At 35.2% G+C, this 22,871-nt stretch overlaps 1 protein-coding gene across 1 annotated transcript in view; it reads right to left on the bottom strand.

Annotated features, from left to right (window-relative positions):
• Nucleotides 1-22,871, bottom strand: part of LOC106882437 (protein unc-80 homolog) — a 281,073-nt gene that overhangs the window by 243,808 nt on the left and 14,394 nt on the right. The window contains exons 3-4 of the mRNA XM_089347637.1: nt 8,171-10,407; nt 6,511-6,752 (exon numbers count right to left, since the gene is read on the bottom strand). Of these exons, the coding sequence (XP_089203763.1) occupies nt 6,511-6,752; nt 8,171-10,407 (2,479 nt within the window). The remainder of the gene's footprint in view (nt 1-6,510; nt 6,753-8,170; nt 10,408-22,871) is intronic.

The raw sequence follows: 22,871 nt of genomic DNA, 5'->3' as shown, positions 1-22,871 counted from the left end.
TATATATATATATATATATATAAGATCGTTGCCAGTGCCCCTGGACTGGTTCTTGTGCGGGTGGCACATGAGATGCACCATTTTGAGCGTGGCCGTTGCCAGTACCGCCTGACTGGCTCCCATAGGATTTTCGAGCGAGATCGTTGCCAGTGCCCCTGGACTGGCTTGTGCGGGTGGCACATAAAAGACACCATTTCGAGCGTGGCCGTTTTCGTGTGGGTGACACGTAAAAGCACCCACTACACTCTCTGAGTGGTTGGCGTTAGGAAGGGCATCCAGCTGTAGAAACTCTACCAAATTAGACTGGAGCCTGGTGTTGCCATCCGGTTTCACCAGTCCTCAGTCAAATCGTCCAACCCATGCTAGCATGGAAAGCGGACGTTAAACGATGATGATGATGATGATGATATATATATATATAATATAGATTTAATCAAAAGATTAAAAGTGGTACTTAAAATGTTTGAGGCACCAGAATTTGGTAGGGTAAAACCAAAAACAAAATCAAGAGATTTGGTGAATAAGATTTGAAGAAAAGGAACAAAAATTCAATAGGTTATAGCAGTACGTACGTTTCGTACAAACTTCATTTATTTATGTAGTGAGAACACTACATAAGATGTGCAATGAAAATGTACTCCTCAGCTGCATAATGGAATTTCATTTTAGAAAGTCTAGACTGTTGATTAACAGCCCAGTCAAGATGGTATTTTCTTCTTCTCCTACTCTTGTTTTTGCACACATCAACAAAATGACTTTCTAAAATGAAATTCCATTATGCAGCTGAGGAGTACATTTTCATTGCACATCTTATGTAGTGTTCTCACTACATAAATAAATGAAGTTTGTACGAAACGTACGTACTGCTATAACCTATTGAATTTTTGTTGCTTTTCTTCAAATTATATATATATACTATATCATATATTATATTATACATGTTTATATGTAGGGGAAGCTGGAAATACCAGTAATGTGGGCAGCTGCACACCACATAAACTCCAGAGTAACATGTACTAGAGCAGCCTAATAAAACTACTACAATCTATATTGAACTCTTCTATTCCAACATGGAGGATAAGGTTAATCATTTAGATGTTAAGGTAGTACAGATGATAAGGTTATAACTAGCATTTATAATAAAACTGATAGCTTTAATCTTCATATTTCATCTTTGTCCAGGGCATTGAGCAGAATTCCATTAAAAATAGGATATGACATGTTCTCCAGTCAAGTTATCAGATACAGTAGAATTACAAACATAGTTGTAGACAAACATAGTTGTAGACAAACATAGTTGAAGACAAACATAGTTGTAGACAAAATTAAGCTGGTGATGGAGTATATAGAAAAATAAGGTATTTTCATTTAAATGAAAAATGAATAAAATTTTCCAGTAGTCAAATTAAATCAAAGAAGTTAATTTTCAAGTAGTTTCATGTTAGCTCAGTTTTTATTACCAAGAAAAAAATTTTCTTTTAATCACTAATTGTTCTCAGCTTGAATATGCAAATATATAGTTTAAGTTGACATGTTAAAATTAAACTGGTCATTTAAAAATTTACATTAACTGCAAAAACTCGACAAAAAGCCCACCATGGGTAATTTTAAAAAATCATATTATAATTTTAAAAGATTTTTTTTTTACAAAATGCCTGACAAATATTTTATTTCTCAATTATAAAGAATTTTTCAATAGTAGTATTACTTTTAAACAAAAATGTATTTATGTCAAACATTTTTTTAAATATATTATATATACATTTGTAGTTATATATTTCAATAATGAAAAGTTATATATATGCTGTATTAAAAATACACACCAAATCAAAGTAGCAAAAAATAATTTTTTGGAACAAATTATTTGCAAGCGGATGATTTTTTAAAACTATTTTAATTAAGATTATGTATCAATCAAAGATAATTTCTATCAATTGCCATGTATATTGGATGCACATTGGCATGTATGGGTGGCTAGATATATGCCTGTATTTTAGGTTGTTTGTGTTCATGTGTAAGTGATATTTGGCTTGTGTAATTAATCATGATGCTCATTATCAGTTTCATTAAGGTCAATTTGAAAACTGGTTAGCTTGGAAATTTAAGAAGTGCTTAGAAAAAAAATAAACTCTTCCAACATAGGACAGTATTGAAATGAGATGCTAGCAACCTTTTATCATTTAAGTAACACTGACAAATTTAGAAAAACAAGTATCATTATAGCTAAGGAATTTCAATTAAAACCATCTTTAGTACCAATTCAAGAATTGTCTGTTTTGTTTTTCAGATATCATACTAGATTTAACTACATGCAAACACTTTTCTTCTAGAAATCCAAGTGAAGACATCGTATAGATTGTCATTGTTGTCATCATTACTGTTGTCTTTAACTGTTTTTCATACTGGCATGGGTTGGATGGATTTGCTCACCTAGATGGGTCAAAGGGAGTCATCTAATTCACATTTCATTTTAGCTTGGTTTCAATGCTTGGGTACTTTTTCTAGCACCGACTATTTTACAGGGTGTTCTGCATGCTTTTTTTCATGAGTAATCTGAATGTAAAGGGTTTTATCTATTTAGCCTATGTTATTATACATTGTCCTGAGGATTCAGGCTTTTCAGCAATTAGTTCAGCAATCATCAACCAGCCAGTTAACAATCCACTAATTGAAATTTCAAGGGCATTGGTTAACATTGAGTTTAGTTAGTTATCAATACTACTCCTAAAATAAGTATCATAAGTATCCTTGTCACTTAGTGTGCATGTCATAATGCTTTTTACAGATTACTTCTCATTTAAATTTTGTGATTAAGACTAATATGTTAAGCTGAAATAATGATTCTACTGTGAAACACTTTTTGCAAGTATCTTCTACCACTGGTTCAGCCAATGATTTGTGAGTGAAACTTCGAAACTGTGTGGAAGCCCAATGAAGTGACAGTTCCTGTTCCTTCGTGGTAGACACTATCTGTTGATAGGTTTAGCACCACTGTCTGGCTTTTGGGTGCCTTTAGCAGAGTCCATCCTGTTGCACACATTCAGGTCATGTTTCCAATGAAGGAATAACTTTCTCCCTTCCTCCTCCAAGTCTCAAAGGCTCTGAACAAGATCAGAGGTGCTACTACCCTCTTCTAATTAAACAAATAAATAATGAATAAACGACAATCTTTATATCCTACTTAGCATGGATGAATTGTTAGAAAACCATATTACTGTGGTATTCGCCTTGAGAGATCCTCTCATAAGTGTATAGTGCTAAAAGTAGAGATGAGAATCATCTACTATGGGTGGCAGAACTGCAAGATCATGTGATTTCAGTGTGCATGTATTTCATCAGCAGTAGGCATTCACTCACAACATGCCAGCCAAATTCTACTGCCAACAACATACATGAAAACAGTGACTGTTCAGTCAGTAATATCACAAATAGCTGCAGGTTCTTTAAAAAATAATTAGTGATGGAAACAGTTTTAAGACCAAATGGCAATCTTTATATCCTACTTAAATATGAATGTATTGTTAGAGTGGATGCCTGCTACTGATGAAGTGCATGTACACTGAAATCATGAGGTAGCAGTTATGCCACCCATGCAAGATGATGATTCATATCTGCTAACAGTGTGTCTACACTTTTAGTACAGTAGGTCTATATGAGAGGATCTCTCAAGGTGAATGCTACAGTGATACAGTGTTCTAACAATACGTCCACAGTAGACAGGATATAAAGATTGCCATTCAGCATTAATATGGCTTCTGTCACTAATATTTATTTTTAAATGAATAAATAAAAAATGAATTACTAATGAATTATTCCTATTCCACACAATTTGTTAGAAATCTTTGCTATTAACGGTGACATTTAAAGTAACAAGAGTGAGTAATGTTAATTTCCTTGACTGCATTATGTTATTTATAACATATTTTATTGAGATACTGTGGCAACAAAAGAGTAATGTGAGAAATGAATGACTACAAGCTAATTTGAAACCGCACAATAGCAAATAAGTTGTTCTATAAAAGTTATTTACGTTAAGTAATAAAATGGTTGAATGCATATATTGAATTTCCTAATTTTAGTCAATGTCTAAAAAACTACCCATTATCTAAAAAAATATCAGCAGGTTATACATGAATGTTTTAGTGAGGACACCTGAAGAATGCTTAGGGTGAATGTCTAAAAATGTGAGGTGAGTACCTAAATGTGACTTGAAGTGAGTGTCTAGACACAACTTAGGGTGTGTGCACTTACAGATGACATAAGATCAATATCTGGAGATGATGTTGGGTGAATATCAGAAGATAACTTAAGTGAGTGATTTTTAAATTCTTCAGTGAATCTTCATCATCATATATATATATATATATATATATATATATATATATATATATATATATATATATATATATATATATATATATATATATATATATATATATATATGTGTGTGTGTGTATATATATATATATATATATATATAGGAAAAGTATATAAAGATATATAATTTTATAAAAACAGTGAAAGAAAAAGTGCTGATTTTTTTGTTATGATTACAAATTGGTCACCTGATGCCAGTTTCTCAATGCATTCAGAATCCAACCATGATTGTAAGATTGTACAAATGGAATCTGTTTCACATGAATTGAGTAAAAATGAAAATAAATAAATACATAAAATATGATGAAAGTTTGACTCATATTAGTTTCTTTGAAAATAAATCAATGTTTCTCAAGGACTAAACTCTTAATTGTGAATTTACCAACATGGAATTGCTTAACTTGAAAGTCATTACATGTTTCAGTAGGATGAGATAAAATCCTTAAAAAATTGAGATTATAAGACTTGTATTTATTCATTTACGAGTGCATTCATGGATCAGACATCCAGTGTATTGTGACACTGTACTGTGTCCTTTGCCAAGACAATTAATAATACTCGATGACCAAGTTCACTTAAGCAGGATGGGATGATCCAGAACTGTAAAAAACATTGTTAACCATTTTGTTGGCTAGTAATGGTGAGTTCAACTCTCTCTAATCAGACCTCTAATCTCATCACCACCATCTTGGAAAAAGGTGGGGAACACACTGGACAATGTAGTCCTAGATATACCAAAATATGGAGCTGTGCCAAATGGTATGTTTTTGTTCGTAGGTCTGCTCAATCAGGGCTGTTTTGAAGTAAACAAAACCAACAGTCAGTGATAGGAGTTAACTTACTGACTAAAGCCTTCTACTCCATGGTATGTTCCTCCCCATTCATGTGATCAAACCTATAATCCCTCAAACTCCTTCAATAACTCACACACAACAGCACTGCAGTTGTACTAATGAAGAATTCAGAAGAACACCTTAAAGAAGTTAACCACAACTAGAATGTCTGCAAAATGACCCTCAAGAAAGCAAAATATTTATTAGTTGCTATTCCTCAAACAGGGCAGTGAGCTGGTAGAATCGTTACCATGCCTGGTGAAATACTTAGTGGTATTTCATTCATCTTTATGTTCAGAGTTCAAATTCCAACAAAGTTGACTTTACCTTTCATCCTCTTGGGGTCAATAAAACAAGTACCAGCTGAGCACTATGATAGATGTAATCAACTTAACCACTCCTGTGTATGAGTATAAAAACTGCATCCCTCTGCAAAACCATGTTGGGCCACTGTAACAGTAGATCCATCAAGCCAGTGTGATCACAAGCTCATGTTTGTGGCCTATGCACCAGACCATGGTTGGTGGAGGGAACATGCTGAGGCCCTTGTCCTACAGTGGATTGAGCATGAGCCGTCCAATCCAATTTAATTCTTCAAACAGGATGGTTCTGTCAGGAGCACTCTTTCATATAATTCCATTCCATTTGTGGTGTTTTATTGCACTCTGCATACACACACAAACTGAAAGCCTTTGAAAATCCCATCTTGATTACACTTGCTTCAAACTGACATGCATACAATTTTAATTACATAAATGATTTTGGTAGCTTCAGCAAACTATGGCAACTGATCATGGTGGTATTTCTTTCTTCAACCCTTTAACAGGCAGAATTTCTTCAGCCAGATGTTCTTCCTGTTGCCAAACCTTATTTGTTTCCAACCAAGATATATTTCACCACAGAAGACTGGAAACAAACATTGTTTATATGGCAGTAATGCTTATTTACAATCATCACATGATGTCAAGACAAGGGTACACACACACACACAAACTGGTCCAGGTTATAGTAGAAGACATTTACCCAAGGTGCCACATAGTGGGACTGAACCTTAAACCATGAGATTGCAATGTGAGCTTCTTAACCACACAGCCATACCTGTGACTGAGGAGTAATTAAGAGAATTATCATAAGGAAATCAAGAATACATTGTCTCATTTACTTTCACTCCTCTTCTACTCTATTATTATCACCATCATCAGTTAGCAGACAGTCAACATCACATTCATTTTGAATTTATGTTGGATAACATCAATATAAAACATGAGAACAAATAATAATAAATAAGTAAATGACTCACCAGTTGGAGATTGAACTACACTTCCTGACTCAATACAAAATCCAAGTATCGAATGCATAAAATCCACACTGTCTTGGATTGAATGTCTATGAACAGAATCACGTAGATATTTCCGAAACAATGACGGATTCCCTCTTTGAAGTCTTTGTAAACAGGTTTGTCCCTTTTGCCTAAGATTTTCACCATTGGTACCCCTGACACCATCACCACAACCCTGGGGACATCCAAGAGACTTGTATATCCTGGAAAAGGTAAAAAAAAAAAAACAAAATGGTAATTTTTCAAATTGTTCATTGTGTGTATTTATGTTATTTTGTTGTTGTTAAAGTTTAGCCTTAAAAAAGGAGCCCTCCATCGCTTACGACAACGAGGGTCCCAGCTGATACGATCAATGGAACAGCTTGCTCGTGAAATTAACGTGCAAGTGACTGAGCAATCCACAGACACATGTACCCCTAATGTAGTTCTCAGGGAGATTCAGCATGACACAGAGTGTGACAAGGCCAGCCCTTTGAAATACAGGTACTACTCATTTTTGCCAGCTGAGTAGACTGGAGCAACGTGAAATAAAGTGTCTTGCTCAAAGACACAACACGTCGCCAGGAATTGAACTCATGACCTTACAATCGTGAGCCGAATGCCCTAACCACTAAGCCACGCGACTTCACAAAGTTTAGCCTTAGTTCATCTACAACCAAACATATTGCTTTCAAATTTTTGGCACAAGGCCAACAAGTTCAAGGACGGGGTTAAATCTATTACCCCCCCCCCCCCAGTGCGCCATACTAGTAATTATTTATCAACCCTGAAAGGAGGAAAGGCAAAGTGTTGACCTTGGTGGCATTTGAACTCAGAACATAAAGACAGATGAAATACTGCTAAGCATTTTGCCCAGTGTCCTAACAATTGTGCCAGTTCACTACCTTATTACAACCAAACATTATATGATTAAAAGTGTTTCAGCTGTAATTGTCCTGTTTTTTATTCATACATAGTGTATCTTGGACTATATTACTCGGTGTGTCTTTTGTTTTTTAAAGAATGTAGGGAGTGATTTGAGGGAGATTTGGCTGTTACTTTTCTAGCAGAAATTCCCTTTGTTGTTGTTACTACTATTGCTAACTCTAGTTCTCAAACTTCTAGATATTCTCTCTTATCTCTTTTAAAATGTATACAAATATGCATATACGTGTGTCTAACAAATATGTATATATCGTCCAATACCTTAAGTTAGAGATAAATCACAAATCACTGTTAAGTCTCCCAGGAACTTAAACTTTGTATGCTTTACTCCTGAGGATTCAACATTTCAGAATGAGATGGATGAGATATTTCAAAGAGCATCTTATGTTTCTGGGAAAAGCTTGTAGATGGCACATATGCTTTTATGAGCACCAATTGAGGAAAATGCAGACATGGAACTTATAGAGAATGCAAATATTTACATAGTCATCTTCCTGAAAATCCCTTCAGTAACAATTTTCTACCTAGAAAACTTTGACAGGCCTGCAAATGCATTAACGTTACCAGCTACCAGCGCTTATCCCAGTTTATCAGCAGCTGAACAGTCAAGAGATTTATATTATGCAAGATTTAGATTAAAAAAAACATGAATAAAAACAAAGAAATAATAACACAAAAAGTAGTTTAAAATTCCTACCTCACAATACTATCCATAGCAATACAGTAAGTAGTTTCTTCATTTTTATTTGTTTCTTTCTTGTCTTCTGATTTCTTAGCATTTTCATCAATAACACCAGTAGAATCTGGTTTGGAAGCTTCTGACTCAGACTTTTTCATATCTATAATATCTAGATCCAAAAGTGAATTTAAAATATTCAACAACACTTCACATATTCTTGGGCTGTGTTCATTCATGGACACAAAATGTACTGCCTTTAGAATGATGCCATAATTAAATTGGCCATTGTCTTGGATATAGTAAACAGATCCTGAAGCTTCCTGAATATCATCTTCAGTAGAATATGCAATATTAGAATCAGTCATGCTGCGTGCCATGTTCAGTGTTGTTATTGAGCTGAAGTCTTGGACTTGTCTTCTGGAGTCATTGCTGCCTCGACGCTGTCTGTCAGATAAGTTAGGAGATTGAGGTGGAGCAGCCAGAGGTGTTGTATCACAAGGACTATGTTCTGTGATGGTTATTATAGGATGTAAAAGATGTTCTCGTTGACTTGGCTGTTGGCTGGATTTCAGATTTAATCCAACAGGCATTGAATCAACCCTACCTGAACAAGGAGAGGCTTGATTGCTTAACTGATTAGTCCCAGCCAGTGAATCCTTATCTGACTGATGTAGAGAGGGCATGCTTTTACGACGGGCTGGATCAGAAAATATATCATCTGACTTGCTATCTTTCTTGACATCAAGGTAATTGGCAAATGCTGAATTTGGTCGAGGAAAATCAGAATCAGTGTCTAATGTTGATAAAGTACAAGAACTTGAAGAATCTGCTTTGAGAGATTTGAGAGAAATGTTTGAAGGTTCAGCACGTGTACTTCTTAGAGAACGTAATTCATTTTCTTCTGGTTCGGCAGTGTATTTCTTGTTGCGTGAAGAATCAAACAACTGTTTTAGTTCGGTTACTCTAATGCGTTTATGGGGTGGTTCTTTATGTGTGGTGGGTGCTTGAGAAAGATTTGTGGATGAAAGATTTTGGTTGGATGTGTTATAAGACTTGCGCCGTGGAGTACAGGGAGAATATACAGAATCCTGTACATTCATAGATGGATAGGGCATGGCAGAATACATTTGTAGCACTTGTATACTTGGAATTGGTAGAGACTTGCTTCGTTCACGTTCTGAATGTCCCATTCTAACATATTCATCACATATCTCTAAAAGTCGACGATGAATATACTTTAAAGCCCAATAAATACCATCTTCAGGCCAATGTAGGCAAAATAAACACCTAAGTACTGCAATATCAAAATAGCAAGCAGACAAAACATCAGGAGATGTAGAACTAGAGCTTTTTGAACAACTAGTATCAGCACTTGTCAATTTCTGATTTAAATAATCTTTATCTGGTGGAGTCTCAGGTACCTTAGGCAAAACAGAAAGCTTTGAATCAAAAGAAAACTTGATGCTACTGTTTTTCCCTCTACATTTACATGTACCATTTTTACTTGAACGAACAGGCACAACAGAATTGCAATATTCACAGACAACATCAACTGTGGCAGATTGGCTGTCAGAGCTTGACAAAGCACAGATGTCACTCATATGTGCAAGAGGTGCTAATGGAGATGTAGGCTCATTACCACTGAAAACGTTTAAGTCTTCTTTTTCATCAATACAAAGTTCAACACCATGATAAAGATTCTGCTCAGAGCAACCTTTACCGATGTATATGTTGGCAGCATTGGTGTTATGTTTTGTATTGCTACGATGAGCTTTCAAGATGTTGCGTTGAGGCTTGACAAGGGATGAGAAACAAGATACATCAGGGAGGCAATGATCTATCAAAGGCTGCCATATTCTTAATCCATTCTCCAATTTCAAACTCTGAAAATCTGTTTCAGATAAGGTGTGTACTAGTGGTGCTAGTAAGTACACAAAAAGTTGAATGGTACCAAGTGCATGCATGTAAGTACGTCCACTTGGAGCTCCCTGATTCATTTCTGCCCAATTGTCTTCACATTCTGATGCTGCATCTAAAAGAATCCAATGTAAAGTATAGAGTAATTTTGTTTCACAGTTGGTAAACTTTGCAATAGCATCTCTTTGCTTTCTTTCTGCGAGAAGAGCAGCACATGCATGTAACACATGAGGAAAAGCTGTCTGAATGACCTTCCACCTTGATACACTGTGTATAGCTTCACATAAGCTTGGTGATAAACCATGGAGAATATTTTGTACCACCACACGTTCAAACGACTGAAAAATAAAAATAAAAAAACATCATGAAGAAACAATAGTTAAGTAGGTGAAATCATATTTAATGTTTAGAATAAAAAAGTCTCAATGTAAAAAAACAAGTTATACACAAAAAGAAACATTATTTATAGACCAAAATTATATTTTCATCATATATGCATCTTCAAAAACATCCTCCAACTAGGTCATGCCAGTTTTCTCTCCTTCAATAGACACAAAAACACATATCAAGAAAACAGTATAGTACCCAGTGTTCTGGAAATCCTTTACTACAATATACATAATTCAAAGCAGGGAATTCTTTGTTGCTAATTCAAAGAGATTAAAAATATACTAAAAATGAACTGACACCCAAAACAGCTTGAAATAATAATTCTTTAATAAAAGTAAGACCAAGCTAGCTTTCAGCACTTTCTCTGTAGACTAGTATTACATGCAGTATCTTGATAATAGAGGAAGTTGTTTACAAAGATTAATAATAATATATAAATGTAGTCTTTTGCATGCAATCTGAGCAATTGGATGGGTGTTTAATCACAGTTGTATGTCACATATAGCCTTCAGATCAAAGTGATTTTCAATTGCACATCAAACAGTACACAATTAGAACACTCAAGGAAACTACAAGTTCTAGGCCTTCACAGAGCATTTGTCCTGGCAAGCACACATCTTCAACAGTGTAAAAGCTGCATCAGAAAGATTAGCCTGCCACTTCAAGGTGAGGAAATATTTCAGCCCTCAACAACTAATCTGCTATTAAGCTCAGATGAGACCTGCAATGGAAGCTGACCCTACCTCTTCCATGGTGTAGCTGCTACCCACTCAGGCTTCTTATACTGCATCCAAAGAGAGGCCACTTGACTGATTAACATGAAGTCACTCACTAACACACACCAACCTATGGCCCACAGATGTACTACCTCCTTTCTCTGCCTTTTCTACTATCACTACATTGTCCTCTACTCCTCATAGCTGACTACACTCATGCTACCTCCACTCAAATACTCCCAACTTACTCCTCTCTTCTCTCATCATTTGCATTGTGTTTACCCAACACCCTATTCTCCACTCCACAATTCTCAGCTCATCGGCTTCCTTGAATTCCTCCCTGTACATGTTCTGCCTGCAGCTGTTGACTTGCAACAGCTCAAGAAGAATTCAAACTCTGTTAATCTCACCAGTTTCAGAGATCTTGTAAAAGCCATGTGTACAGCTCTTCCATCCCGACCAATTTTCTTTTTTTTTATATATGCAGAAGACAACTTAGGACATGGTTCAGTCTGTCAGAGTTTGTCAGTGAAATGCAAACTCACTGTTACTTGCTAAAGTACTGGCAATTGAATCACTAACTAAACATACAGCAATGTATAAAATGCCATCCACAAGATTATTAACAGTTAATACACAAAAGCTTATTTAATGCTTATAATGTTAAAAAAGCCAAAGTAAACCAGTTATGTGATAAAAGAAACGTTATATTACTTGGACAATTAGTATGAAAAACAAATCCAAATATGTTTTGCATTATTGGTAAGTAAACAGCAAAGTGCAGATTCACTGTAACTTACTGAAGTGTTTATGATCAAATTGCTATGTAAGCATATAAAAATGTATATTAGTTGGCATATCATAGTTCTTTTTTCTGAATTAACAAAAGACAGAGGGTGAGAGAGAGCCATCAATTAATCTGGCCTGACTACATTGTATCGTGTTTTTTGTACTCATTTCATCAAGCCTAAAACTATTAAATTTTTGTTAGGATGAGAACAACCATAAGAAGTTAGATATGTCACTGCAAAATGTTTGGTTCACATCTCAGCACAATTAGACAAAAGATTAAAAAAATTATTATGAATTTTGATTGATAAAAAAGTAAAAACTGCTACATCTTAAATACAAAAGAATTTATTCCAAGTTTAGCAGTAATGGTTTTGTCAATAATGTTTTTGTCAATAATTTGATCCTAAGTCTATTCAGGGAGTGCAAAAAGAGAATTCAAGAATCAATCATCTGTCATTTGCCCTAAGAATTTGGATTATGTTGATCTCATTCAATTACATTGATCTATTTGATCCCAGTACACAGTTCTATTGCTAAAAACTAATTTTGTTCATAATCTCTATTCAGTTAATTTTGTTATTGTTCAGCTGGAACAAAAGATGGCTAGATGTACATGTTGCCAAATAACAGATTTTGAAGAATGAAAGAAAGCAGTCCAAAATGTTCTTTTATTTAGATCTTTTCAGTTGTGGGACTGTGGCTAAGCTGGGGCAATTCCTTGAAAGGTTAAGTCAAACAAATTGACCCCAATCTGTAAATAATCATCAATACCAGTTGTCAAGGGATAGAGAGGTGGGAACAAATACAGACACAGACATACACACACACATACAAACTTACACATACATACATACATACATACATACATACATACAAACGTACATACATACCTACATACATACAAACAATGGCTTCTATACTGTTTCTGTCTACCAAATTCATTCATCAGGCTTTAGTAGAACACACTTGCCCAAGGATCCACACAATGTGACTGAACTAAAAACCACATGGTTGCAAAGTGAACTTCTTGACCATACTGCCAAGCAAAAGTAAATAACAGTCTACAATACGGGTAAGGAATATACCTTTAAGTAATGTAGACAGAAATACAGTTGGGTATGTTTTATATAATACTAGCAAGCACACCCCATGCTTTGGATGGTTTAAGTTGCTTTGGTGGTATTTTTTTCACCAAATAATTGAACTACTGGGAAGGTTTATGAGTAGTACAGCAATCTATGTTTCCGATTAACCTAGGAACGTAAAATCAGATTGAAGACAGGTTATTGTGGAGGTTGTTGCACTTTAATGATCAATGAATATATAAGTTTGAAAGCAATGCAAAGTAGAGCTACTGAAGTGTTTTGGGAGTAGATTACGGATAATCACTACAAAATATAGTTGTTTTACATGAAAGCAAAATTTCTTATCAGAAATGGTATAAGGAAATTGAAGGAAGGCGTTGAAACTTCATCTCTGCAAGTTTATTTTTTTCAACAGCAAAGAGAGTTATCTTTCAGAGATATAAGCTAACAAATGCCCCTTTATTCTGTCTTCCCACATAGCCTACACATAAGCTAACAGCAAATGCTGCATAAAGTTAAATTGGTATGGAGCTTTCTGAAAGTTGAGGGAACTTGCCTACGAAGCTCCTCTCCACCCAGCTTATTCCCAAACCTTTCTCTTACTGATTACCAGTTTTTCAAGCAACTTGATGGTTCCCTGCAAGAGAAGGAGTTCAAAAATCAAACCAATGCTGAGAGTGTCATTGAGAAAGACCGTCAAAGAGTTCATTAGCTCCAGAACTCCAGATTTTTATATTACCGGAAAAACAAACTTGTAACTTGTTGGCAAAAATGTGTAGATTGTAATGGTACTTACTTTGATGAATAAAGTTTCTGCATTGTTGAAATATATTGTGATGAATTTCATGTTTCAAAACGTTGCCTACTTAGAACAGTGCTCTGCAACTGGCATGCTGCAGCACACTGGTATGTCACAAGGCAATGTTAAGTGTTCTGCAGTGTAACCTGAATATAATTTTTTTCTTTATACTTTTAGTTATATTTTTAGTTCAGGTGTGCCACTGAATTTTGAAAAGAATATAAGTGTAGTGCAAGTGGGAAAAGGTTGCGGAGCACTGTAATAGAAGATACTTGCCAAAGTGTCATGTAGTGGGATTGAACTAGAAATTATGTGACTGTCAAGCAAACTTATTAACCACATTGTCATATCTGTGCTTCTAAACCTCACAGCAATTGATCCTTCTAGGAATTATTTCCCTTGCTTTTTGTTACACACGATTTTACATCCTTTTAGAGGGAGGTTTTGCTACTAATTGTATGGATAATCTCAGTTAATTGAAGTTATTCAATTCATTATATTACATACTTGAGGTTCTAATAATCAGTATCTTTCTTACATCATACTACAAACAATGTAATTTTATTTTATTTAAGGGACAGTCAATAAATCAATATGTCAAAAGGAAAACTACCTGTAGTCTGCCAAGCTAAGTGAACTTAGCCATTTGATAGACAGAGATTTATAAAATAAGCACCAGTCAAATTACTGAAGATTGATAAAATCAAGTAAAAGACTTGGAGATAGTGCTATGGCATGGCTGCAAGCCAAAGTACAACATACAAAAGTGTACTGCTTATATTCATTGAATCCCTCCCCCTCCCAATGAAAGGATGAATGGCAAAATTGACCGTAGTGAGATTATATATGTATGTATATAAGTGTATGTATGTGTGTGTGTGTGTGCGCGCACGCACGTGTGCGCAAGCACACACACTTGCACTTAAATGTGTTACATGATGTGAATGAAATTTTGTTCAGAACTATTCTTCTTATTATTGCTATTATATTATTGCTATTATTTTTATTATTGTTGTTACTATCGTTAATGTTATCAGTATTACTGTTGATGGTGAGCAGGCAGACTCTTTAGCACACTGGGTGAAATGCTTAGTAGTATTTCGTCTGCCACTATGTTCTGAGTTCAAATTCCACTCAGGTCAATTTTGCCCATCATCCTTTCAAGGTTGATAAATTAAGCACCAGTGAAACACTGGGGCTGATGTAATCAACTAGTCCCCTCCTCCACAAAGTTTCAGGCCTTTAGTAGAAAGGATTATTATTATTGCTATTATTATCATTACCACTGGCATTTTTTAAATCAATTTTATTATTATTACTCCTGTGTATATGTTAGTATCTGATAAAGAAAAAGTACAATAAAGTTCAATAATAAAATAGGTTGGGTGTGTGCATATGTATTTGGTTTATACTAATCAAGACCAAGAGTTCATGCATCACAAAACAACTTTTTAAGGCTCCATATAGTGTCACAAGGGTTGGACATCTTAATTGTATCAGATGAAGTATGTCTTTAAAACCAAATGTATATGTATAAACAGATTTTAAAAATGTACAAAATTTACTGTTAAGAAAACAGGATTAATGATATAGAGTAAATAAGCAATTATACTAAGTAAACAGGGTATCTCGTTTTATAAAATGTTATGTACATATCTAATGAAGAACATTATGATTGAACTAAGTTATAGAAAGTAATATTTCTTTTTTAATTGATAAGAGGAAATAAAACCAGGATATAAAGTATGAATGATGATGAAAATGAATGCTTACGTTAAGGAAATTGGTAATTAATTGAGCATTAAAGAAATTGTACATGATATAGATGAGAATCTGATTACAATTTCTCAAAAACAAGAAGGAAAGAATAATGTTCAAGTAATATTGAGAGTATTTTTATATAAAACATCTCCATTACATGTTCAATGACTTAACTGTTCAATATATTTGATCAGACCCTAAAGCAGTGGTTCTCAACCAGGGTCCATATGGCCCTTGGCAGTCCATATAAGATTCTACTGTTAAATTTTATGTGCAATAAACTGATTATACTCCTACAATTTTAACAATTTTTTTTATACAATTCCAAATAATATTTAATTATAAAAATATAAGAATTTTTAAAGCATAGAATGGCTTTGAGGGTCCATCTGAGTAAAAAAGGAATCAAAGGGGTTTATAGGTAAAAACTGGTTGTGAACCTAAAGCATGCAACTGCCATCCATTATGTAATCAACAAAGTTTTGCCTTTTCTGTTTTTTTTTCAAAAGCCCTCTTGCTTTTCAAAAGCCCGCCTCCCTGTAACAATAATATTTATGTTTTGTAACCCAAAGTTACCATACTAATTTTCCGTATTAGCTTCCCAAAACATATGGGAGAATTTGAGCCCAGTTTTGCAAGCAAATGAAATTATATCAGTTACGCAGCAGTGAGCAGTAAAGTGCTCTGCATGGTACCAATTTACAAATGCTTTAATGATATCAATTTACAGAGAAGTGGATTTATCTACAGACTATTAATTTGTATCTTCCAGAGATGTGGCACAATCCCAGCATTTAAGATATCAAAAGTCAACATTTTGGCTGGGAAGCTTGTATCCACACAACCATCCTGCAACAGATACAGTTAATATACTCATTGCTTTGCTAAGATTTTTAGAGTTGAGTTCAGTTTTCAGAACCAGCTGTACTCTTCTGTAATACTCTTTTTGGATTTTTTCCTTCATTTGGTAAGTTAGATTCTGTCATCCTTACTTTTACCTAAATATTTATAAGTGCCCTCAGGATCCTGTTCTTGTATAGTGGTGTCTTGGTCAAGTTTGATGAGCAGTGTTTCAGTGACATTTCCCTTCTTGATAGTTGCTTTTGCACACTTCTCAAGTTCAAATTCCATTCCTATACTGCTGTTAAACTGCTTTACTGTGGTTACAAGTCCTTCTGACACTTAATCATGCTTAGCATATAATTTCAGGTCATTCATAAAGAATAAGTGACAGATTTTGCAGTTGTTGTTTCTTTGTATGTATCAGTACCCTGTGTTATTCAGTTCAATAAAAAGTGGGAAGAGTGCCATACACAACAAGAGACATAAAAGAGAATCAACTTGGGAAATTCTACAATTTATTTTGATTTTGTTTGATGACATATCTCTATTATTGTGGCTTAAAAAGAGAGATGTAGTCCATTTTGTCACACCATGTCAAAGCAAGAGATTACTGGAGACTCTTGTACATTTCAAGGGCTTTTAATATTCCCACATTGGGAGCGCTTTTGAAGCTTTATTATTATTATTATTATTATTATTATCATTATTATTATTACTGAAGGCAGCAAGCTGGCAGAATCATTAGCACTATGGGTGAAATGCTTAGCAGTATTTCGTCTGTCGTTACGTTCTGAGTCCAAATTCCACCAAGGTTGACTTTGCCCTTCATCCTTTTGGGGGTCGATAAAATAAGTACCAGTTGAACACTGGGGTTGATGTAATCGACTCATCCCCACCTCCCAAGCCACCCTTGTGGAAAACAATTTGAAATAATAATAATAATAATAATAATAATAATTATTATTATTATTAGTTCCAACTTATCAATTTCAACCTACTTATGTTGGTAAATAATAATGGATTAAATTACTAGATCAGATGTTTCTATATGATTATGCAATCATCTACATAACAATTATCACACAACATACTAATATACACTAGTGAAATGCGTAAAGATTACGTATTATATAATGCTATAATATATATATATATATATATATATATATATATATATATATATATATATATATATATATATAAACAAATAATAAATGTGTATATGCATATATACGTACAGGTATGTGCATACCTATGTCTACCTGTATATATAGGTGCATATCTGGGTACAGGACATTGCAAACAAAACGTAGACAAGAAAATAATAATAACCAGAGTACAGAAAACACACAAGCCACATAGAGAACATTTTCCTTCATCAGCTATCCCCGTTTTAACACCGGAGAGTTGGGCAGGATGCATCGTTAAAACAGCTCTTCCCATGGACCGCAAATTAAATTTGTATACACAAATTAAACCTGTGCCATGGAGGAATGTAGTGGCGGACAAAAAACAAGACAGGAAAACAAACGGAAAAGGCTATGCGGCCAGACATGAAAAATTATGTGTATATGAACGCTGTGAGGCACGAACTTGAAAGTGGGGACGAAGTAAGTTCGCGTGTTTGCTCGGCGATAGCCAAGGAAGAAAAGGATTATTGACCGGAAGCATGTGACCAGGCAGGGGGTAAGGGAGAGAGAGAGAGTGGTAAAGGGAGAAACAAAGGGAGGAAGTAGAAGAATAGGTGAGCAACGAGAGAAAGAGAGGAAGAGGGGAATATAGTAGTAACAGAAGGAAGTATGAGGGGGGAAAGAGAAAGATATAGTAGTAACAGAAGGAAGAACGAGAGGGGTAAAGAGAGATACGTAGTAGTAACAGAGGAAGAACGAGAGGGGGGAAAAGTGATAGAGAAAGAGATGGAGTCGCGTCAGAAAATATAAAGTTGAAATAACTACTTACAACAGTGATGACGCTGGCGTTCGGTCATGTAAAAACAAATATATATATATATATATGCACACACACACACACACACACATACATTGTTGAGCATACCTAGTTCAATTGCCCAAAGTGACCTGGGTAGCTGGAAAGCTGTACGGGTCAACAAAAGACAGAGGATTTAATTATTGAGTGGATGCTGTGTGAAGGGGGACATGTGAGGAGGAGATAGTAAGTGGGGAGATGAAGCATATATCGGCAAGCTCCATTGTTTTAGATGCCTGTGTGGATACAAGAAGACACAGACACCTTCCCTGGCCTCTCACCCTTGATCCAGTGGAATGACCTCTGGCTTAGACTGTTTCTATATTGTTTTCATATGTCTTTATCCACACACACACACACACACACACACACACACACACACAAACACACACACATAGACACACACACACACACAAACACACACACACACATACACACACACACACATCTATACATAGAAGGACATGTAAAGACCTCACTTGGAACTTTCCCTATGTTGGATCTGGAACCCACAATGGATTGTGAAACTGCATGCTGATGTGCATGGGTATATAATTTCATATACATGTATATTTATATGTATGCATATATTGATGTGTTCATGCACATGTATGTGTAAGAGTTTGGACATATTCATATATGCATGGATATATGTGGGAGTGTCTGTATTTGGAATATACACAGATATGCTGATCTCAACCCTAACTTGGTGTACTTATTATTGAAATACCTTGATTCAAGTGAATCCTACAAATAATCATATATATATATATATATATATATATATATATATATATATATATATATATATGTATGTATGTATAGTAAAACGTTGTGGATCAATTAGATCTGAGCAAAGTAACATAGAAGCACCTCCATGTATTTTTAGCTAGACATACATCACTAAAATATTTGGTGAGGGATAACCAGGGAAACGTTTTGCAGACCACCACCTGAAGAAATGGCAATTTCTGCATTTGCACTTGCAATACACATGCTTGAAATACACATGCTAAAGAAATACATGTAGTGATGCCCTGAAGCATACATTTTTTTTCATTCTTGTCCACGATGTGTGCGTGTGTGTGTGTGTGTGTGTGTGTGCGTGTGTGTGTGTGTGCGTGTGTGTGTGATAGCTCAAAAATACACTTTGGGGCCACTGTGAGAGACTGAATGAATAGGAAAAAATTAACCTGAGAAGCAAACTTAACGATGATAATTGTGATTTATTGTTTGTAATCTGAACAGAATAATACACAGTTTACATGAACTGTTATTCAAACCTTATTATACATATAGTGTGCACACATTATAACAGATAATCTGAGTCTCTAGTGAAATAGTTTATTAGCACAAGAAACTGTTCTCTAGATGTATGCTTGTAGAAGGGAAAATCTGTCAATATATTTCATTTCCTGTATATCATAGATCAGATATCATGTTCCTTTACATGAAATTGACATAATGAGTTTTTAGGAGATCAACTTTCTCTCCACAAATAATAATGATAATAATGATGATGATGACGATGATGAGGATAATAATGGTGATGATAATGATGATTGTTTCACATCTAGGCACAAGGCCAACAATTTTCAGAAGGGCTAAGTTGATACCATTGACGTCAGAACTTAACTGGCACTTCATTTTATTGACCCTCAGGGATAAAAAAACAAAGTTTGACCCCAATGGTATTTTAACACAGAATGTGAAAAATTGGAAGAAATGCTTCAAGACATTTTGCCTGACATTCTAGCTATTCTATCAATCCCACCATTGTAAATGTAATAATAATTCTTTCAAATTTTAGCACAAGGCCATTATTTTTGAGGAGAGGGACAAGTTGATTACATTGATCCCAATGCTTGAATGGTACTTATTTTATAGGCCTCCAAATGATACGTGGCAAAGTTAGCATCAGTGGAATCTGAACTCGAAACACAAAGAGCTGAAAGAAATGTTTCTATGTATTTTGCCCAACATACAAATAATTTTGCCAGCTTGTCATGTTAACCATAATATTAATAATAATAATAATAATAATAATAATAAATCCCCCACCCCAGAAAATGATGATGCCTGGGACCTCTGAACCTTACCCAAGGAACCAGACAACTGGTTAACCCTGTGCGCTTATAACATGGCCTTGGATACCAACCATGGAAATACCCACTAGAATCTGTGTTGTTCGAAGAACATGTTCATCAGTGAACTTAGGTTCTGACACTGAGCTTGAAAAGTTTTTAAATCAGGACCAGCCTGTAGCAAATCAAACCAGAGATATTCCCAAAACTGACACTCAGGATCAACTACCAAACCTATCTCGAAGAAATAGAAATACAAGACAGAGATGGACTAAGGAGGAATATATCAAAGTTATGCATGCTTATTATTATTCAACACTAAACCCAGAAACATCAACCACACAAAAAGATACATACAATATCTGGAGGTGGAAAAACCCACATAGCAGGCTGTACATGGACAGTAATAAACTAGGAGCTGTGAGACGTGATATCCTAAAAAATAAAAGACTAACTGACAGCAAAATTAACAAAATAGTCAGATCAGTCAAAGTTCAGTATAACACACATTCGTTTAAACCCACAGGCAAAAAGCTCTGAAATCACTAACTCAAACCAGCAAACTGGGTACACAGAACCCCATGAAGGTGGACCATCAGCTGATACTAAAAATACTATAAATGATCATGTCAGCAATGAACTGTTAGATGGAATATTAGAACAATATCTAATACAACTAGATCAACCTTTCCAGGAGAAAGCCCCACTTCCCAAGATTATTAATACTAATAAGAACAGAAAAGTTATCAAAGAAGTTGATCAAGCACTTAAGAAGCTGATACAACTCCTAGATAATTGTAGAGAAAATGTCTTCGAGGTGATTGATCAACTCATTTACTCAGCTGCTTATGTTGCAACTCAGAAATGTGGTATTAAGATTAGAGATAGGCAAATAAAGTGCAATGTACACAAACAGCCTGCATGGATGGAAAAAATAAACCAGCAAATAATCCAACTAAGAGCAGATATATCTTTTCTACTTGAAGCAAGCAAAGGGAAAACTAGTAATAATAACTTTAACAAGAAAAAGGAATTATAATTTTTAAGGAAGGTTTAGATATGCTACAGATGCATTAATTCTTATAGAAAATCCAAGTAAAAATTAGGTTTCAGTTCAACTGAATTTGTGAATACGGGATATTCAGTTTCTGTTGAGATGATTTGGAATTAAAATGCACTGACACTTAATAAACCAGTGTAAAACATGAAAAAATAGATGATGATGATGATAAGGATGAAATTTTGAAGTACATTGGATTAGCTGATATGGCATCATCTTCTAAATTCCAGTATCATGAGCTTATCAATTACAAGCACTGGTACAGTCTATTGAATAATGTGCTTAATTCAATTTGCTTCAACTCAACCTGACACTTTCCTTTCAATAGTAAAAATCAAATAAAAGACTATTGGAGTCAAGTAATTCATCATCATCATCATCATCATCATCGTCATCATCATCACCATCATTTTATTCAGGTAGATTTTCTATGGCTAGATGCCTTTCCTTTTGCGTGACAGGGAGAGTGTGGAAGATGATCCCAGACTAGAGAGACCTCCAACTGCAACCACCAAGGACAACCTTGACCTTGCTCTTGGTATGATAATGCAAGATCGTCGAATATCATGTCGTAAGGTAGCTGAGAGACAGGGCATCTCAACTGAAAGAGCAGACAACATTGTGACAAAACAACTTGTATTCTCAAAGCTTTCTGCAAGATGGGTCCCTCGCCTTTTGAATCCTGAACAGAAACGCACCAGGTGCACTTTGTCCACGAGCAATCTGGAACTGTTTGAAGCCGATGAAAAGAATTCTCTTGCTCGTTTCATTACTATGGACGAAAGTTGGGTTTATCACTACCAGCCTGAAACCAAAGAACAATCAAAGCAGTGGAAGCACACATCTTCTCCTACCCCAAAGAAGGCCAGGGTCATTGCTTAAGCTGGCAAAGTTATGGCATCAGTTTTTTGGGATTCTCAAGGAGTCTTGCTGATCGATTACCTTGAAAAGGGTCACACTGTGACAGGGCTGTATTATTCTCAGCTGCTGAAACGCCTCCGAGAGACAATCAAAGAAGAAAGGCCGGGAATGCTCACCAGAAGAGTTCCTTTTCATTGCGACAATGCTCCAGCCTACACCTCAGTGGTTACCACGGCAACAATTCGTGATTGTGGATAAGAAGTTGTTCCCCATCCACCTTATTCACCGGACTTAGCCCCCTCTGATTTTCATCTATTCCCAAAAATAAGAAAATCCCTAGCTGGTCGCCATTTTTGCCAGTGACAATGATGTCATAGACGCTGTAGGAAGTTTCTTGGAGTCTCAAACAAAAGAGTTCCTCTACG

This window comes from Octopus bimaculoides, chromosome 2, assembly GCF_046866305.1.
Source record: "Octopus bimaculoides isolate indiv1 chromosome 2, ASM4686630v1, whole genome shotgun sequence".
Lineage (NCBI taxonomy): Eukaryota > Metazoa > Mollusca > Cephalopoda > Octopoda > Octopodidae > Octopus > Octopus bimaculoides.
The sequence above is the reverse complement of the archived record's forward strand: the minus strand, read 5'-3'. Positions and strand labels throughout refer to the sequence as shown.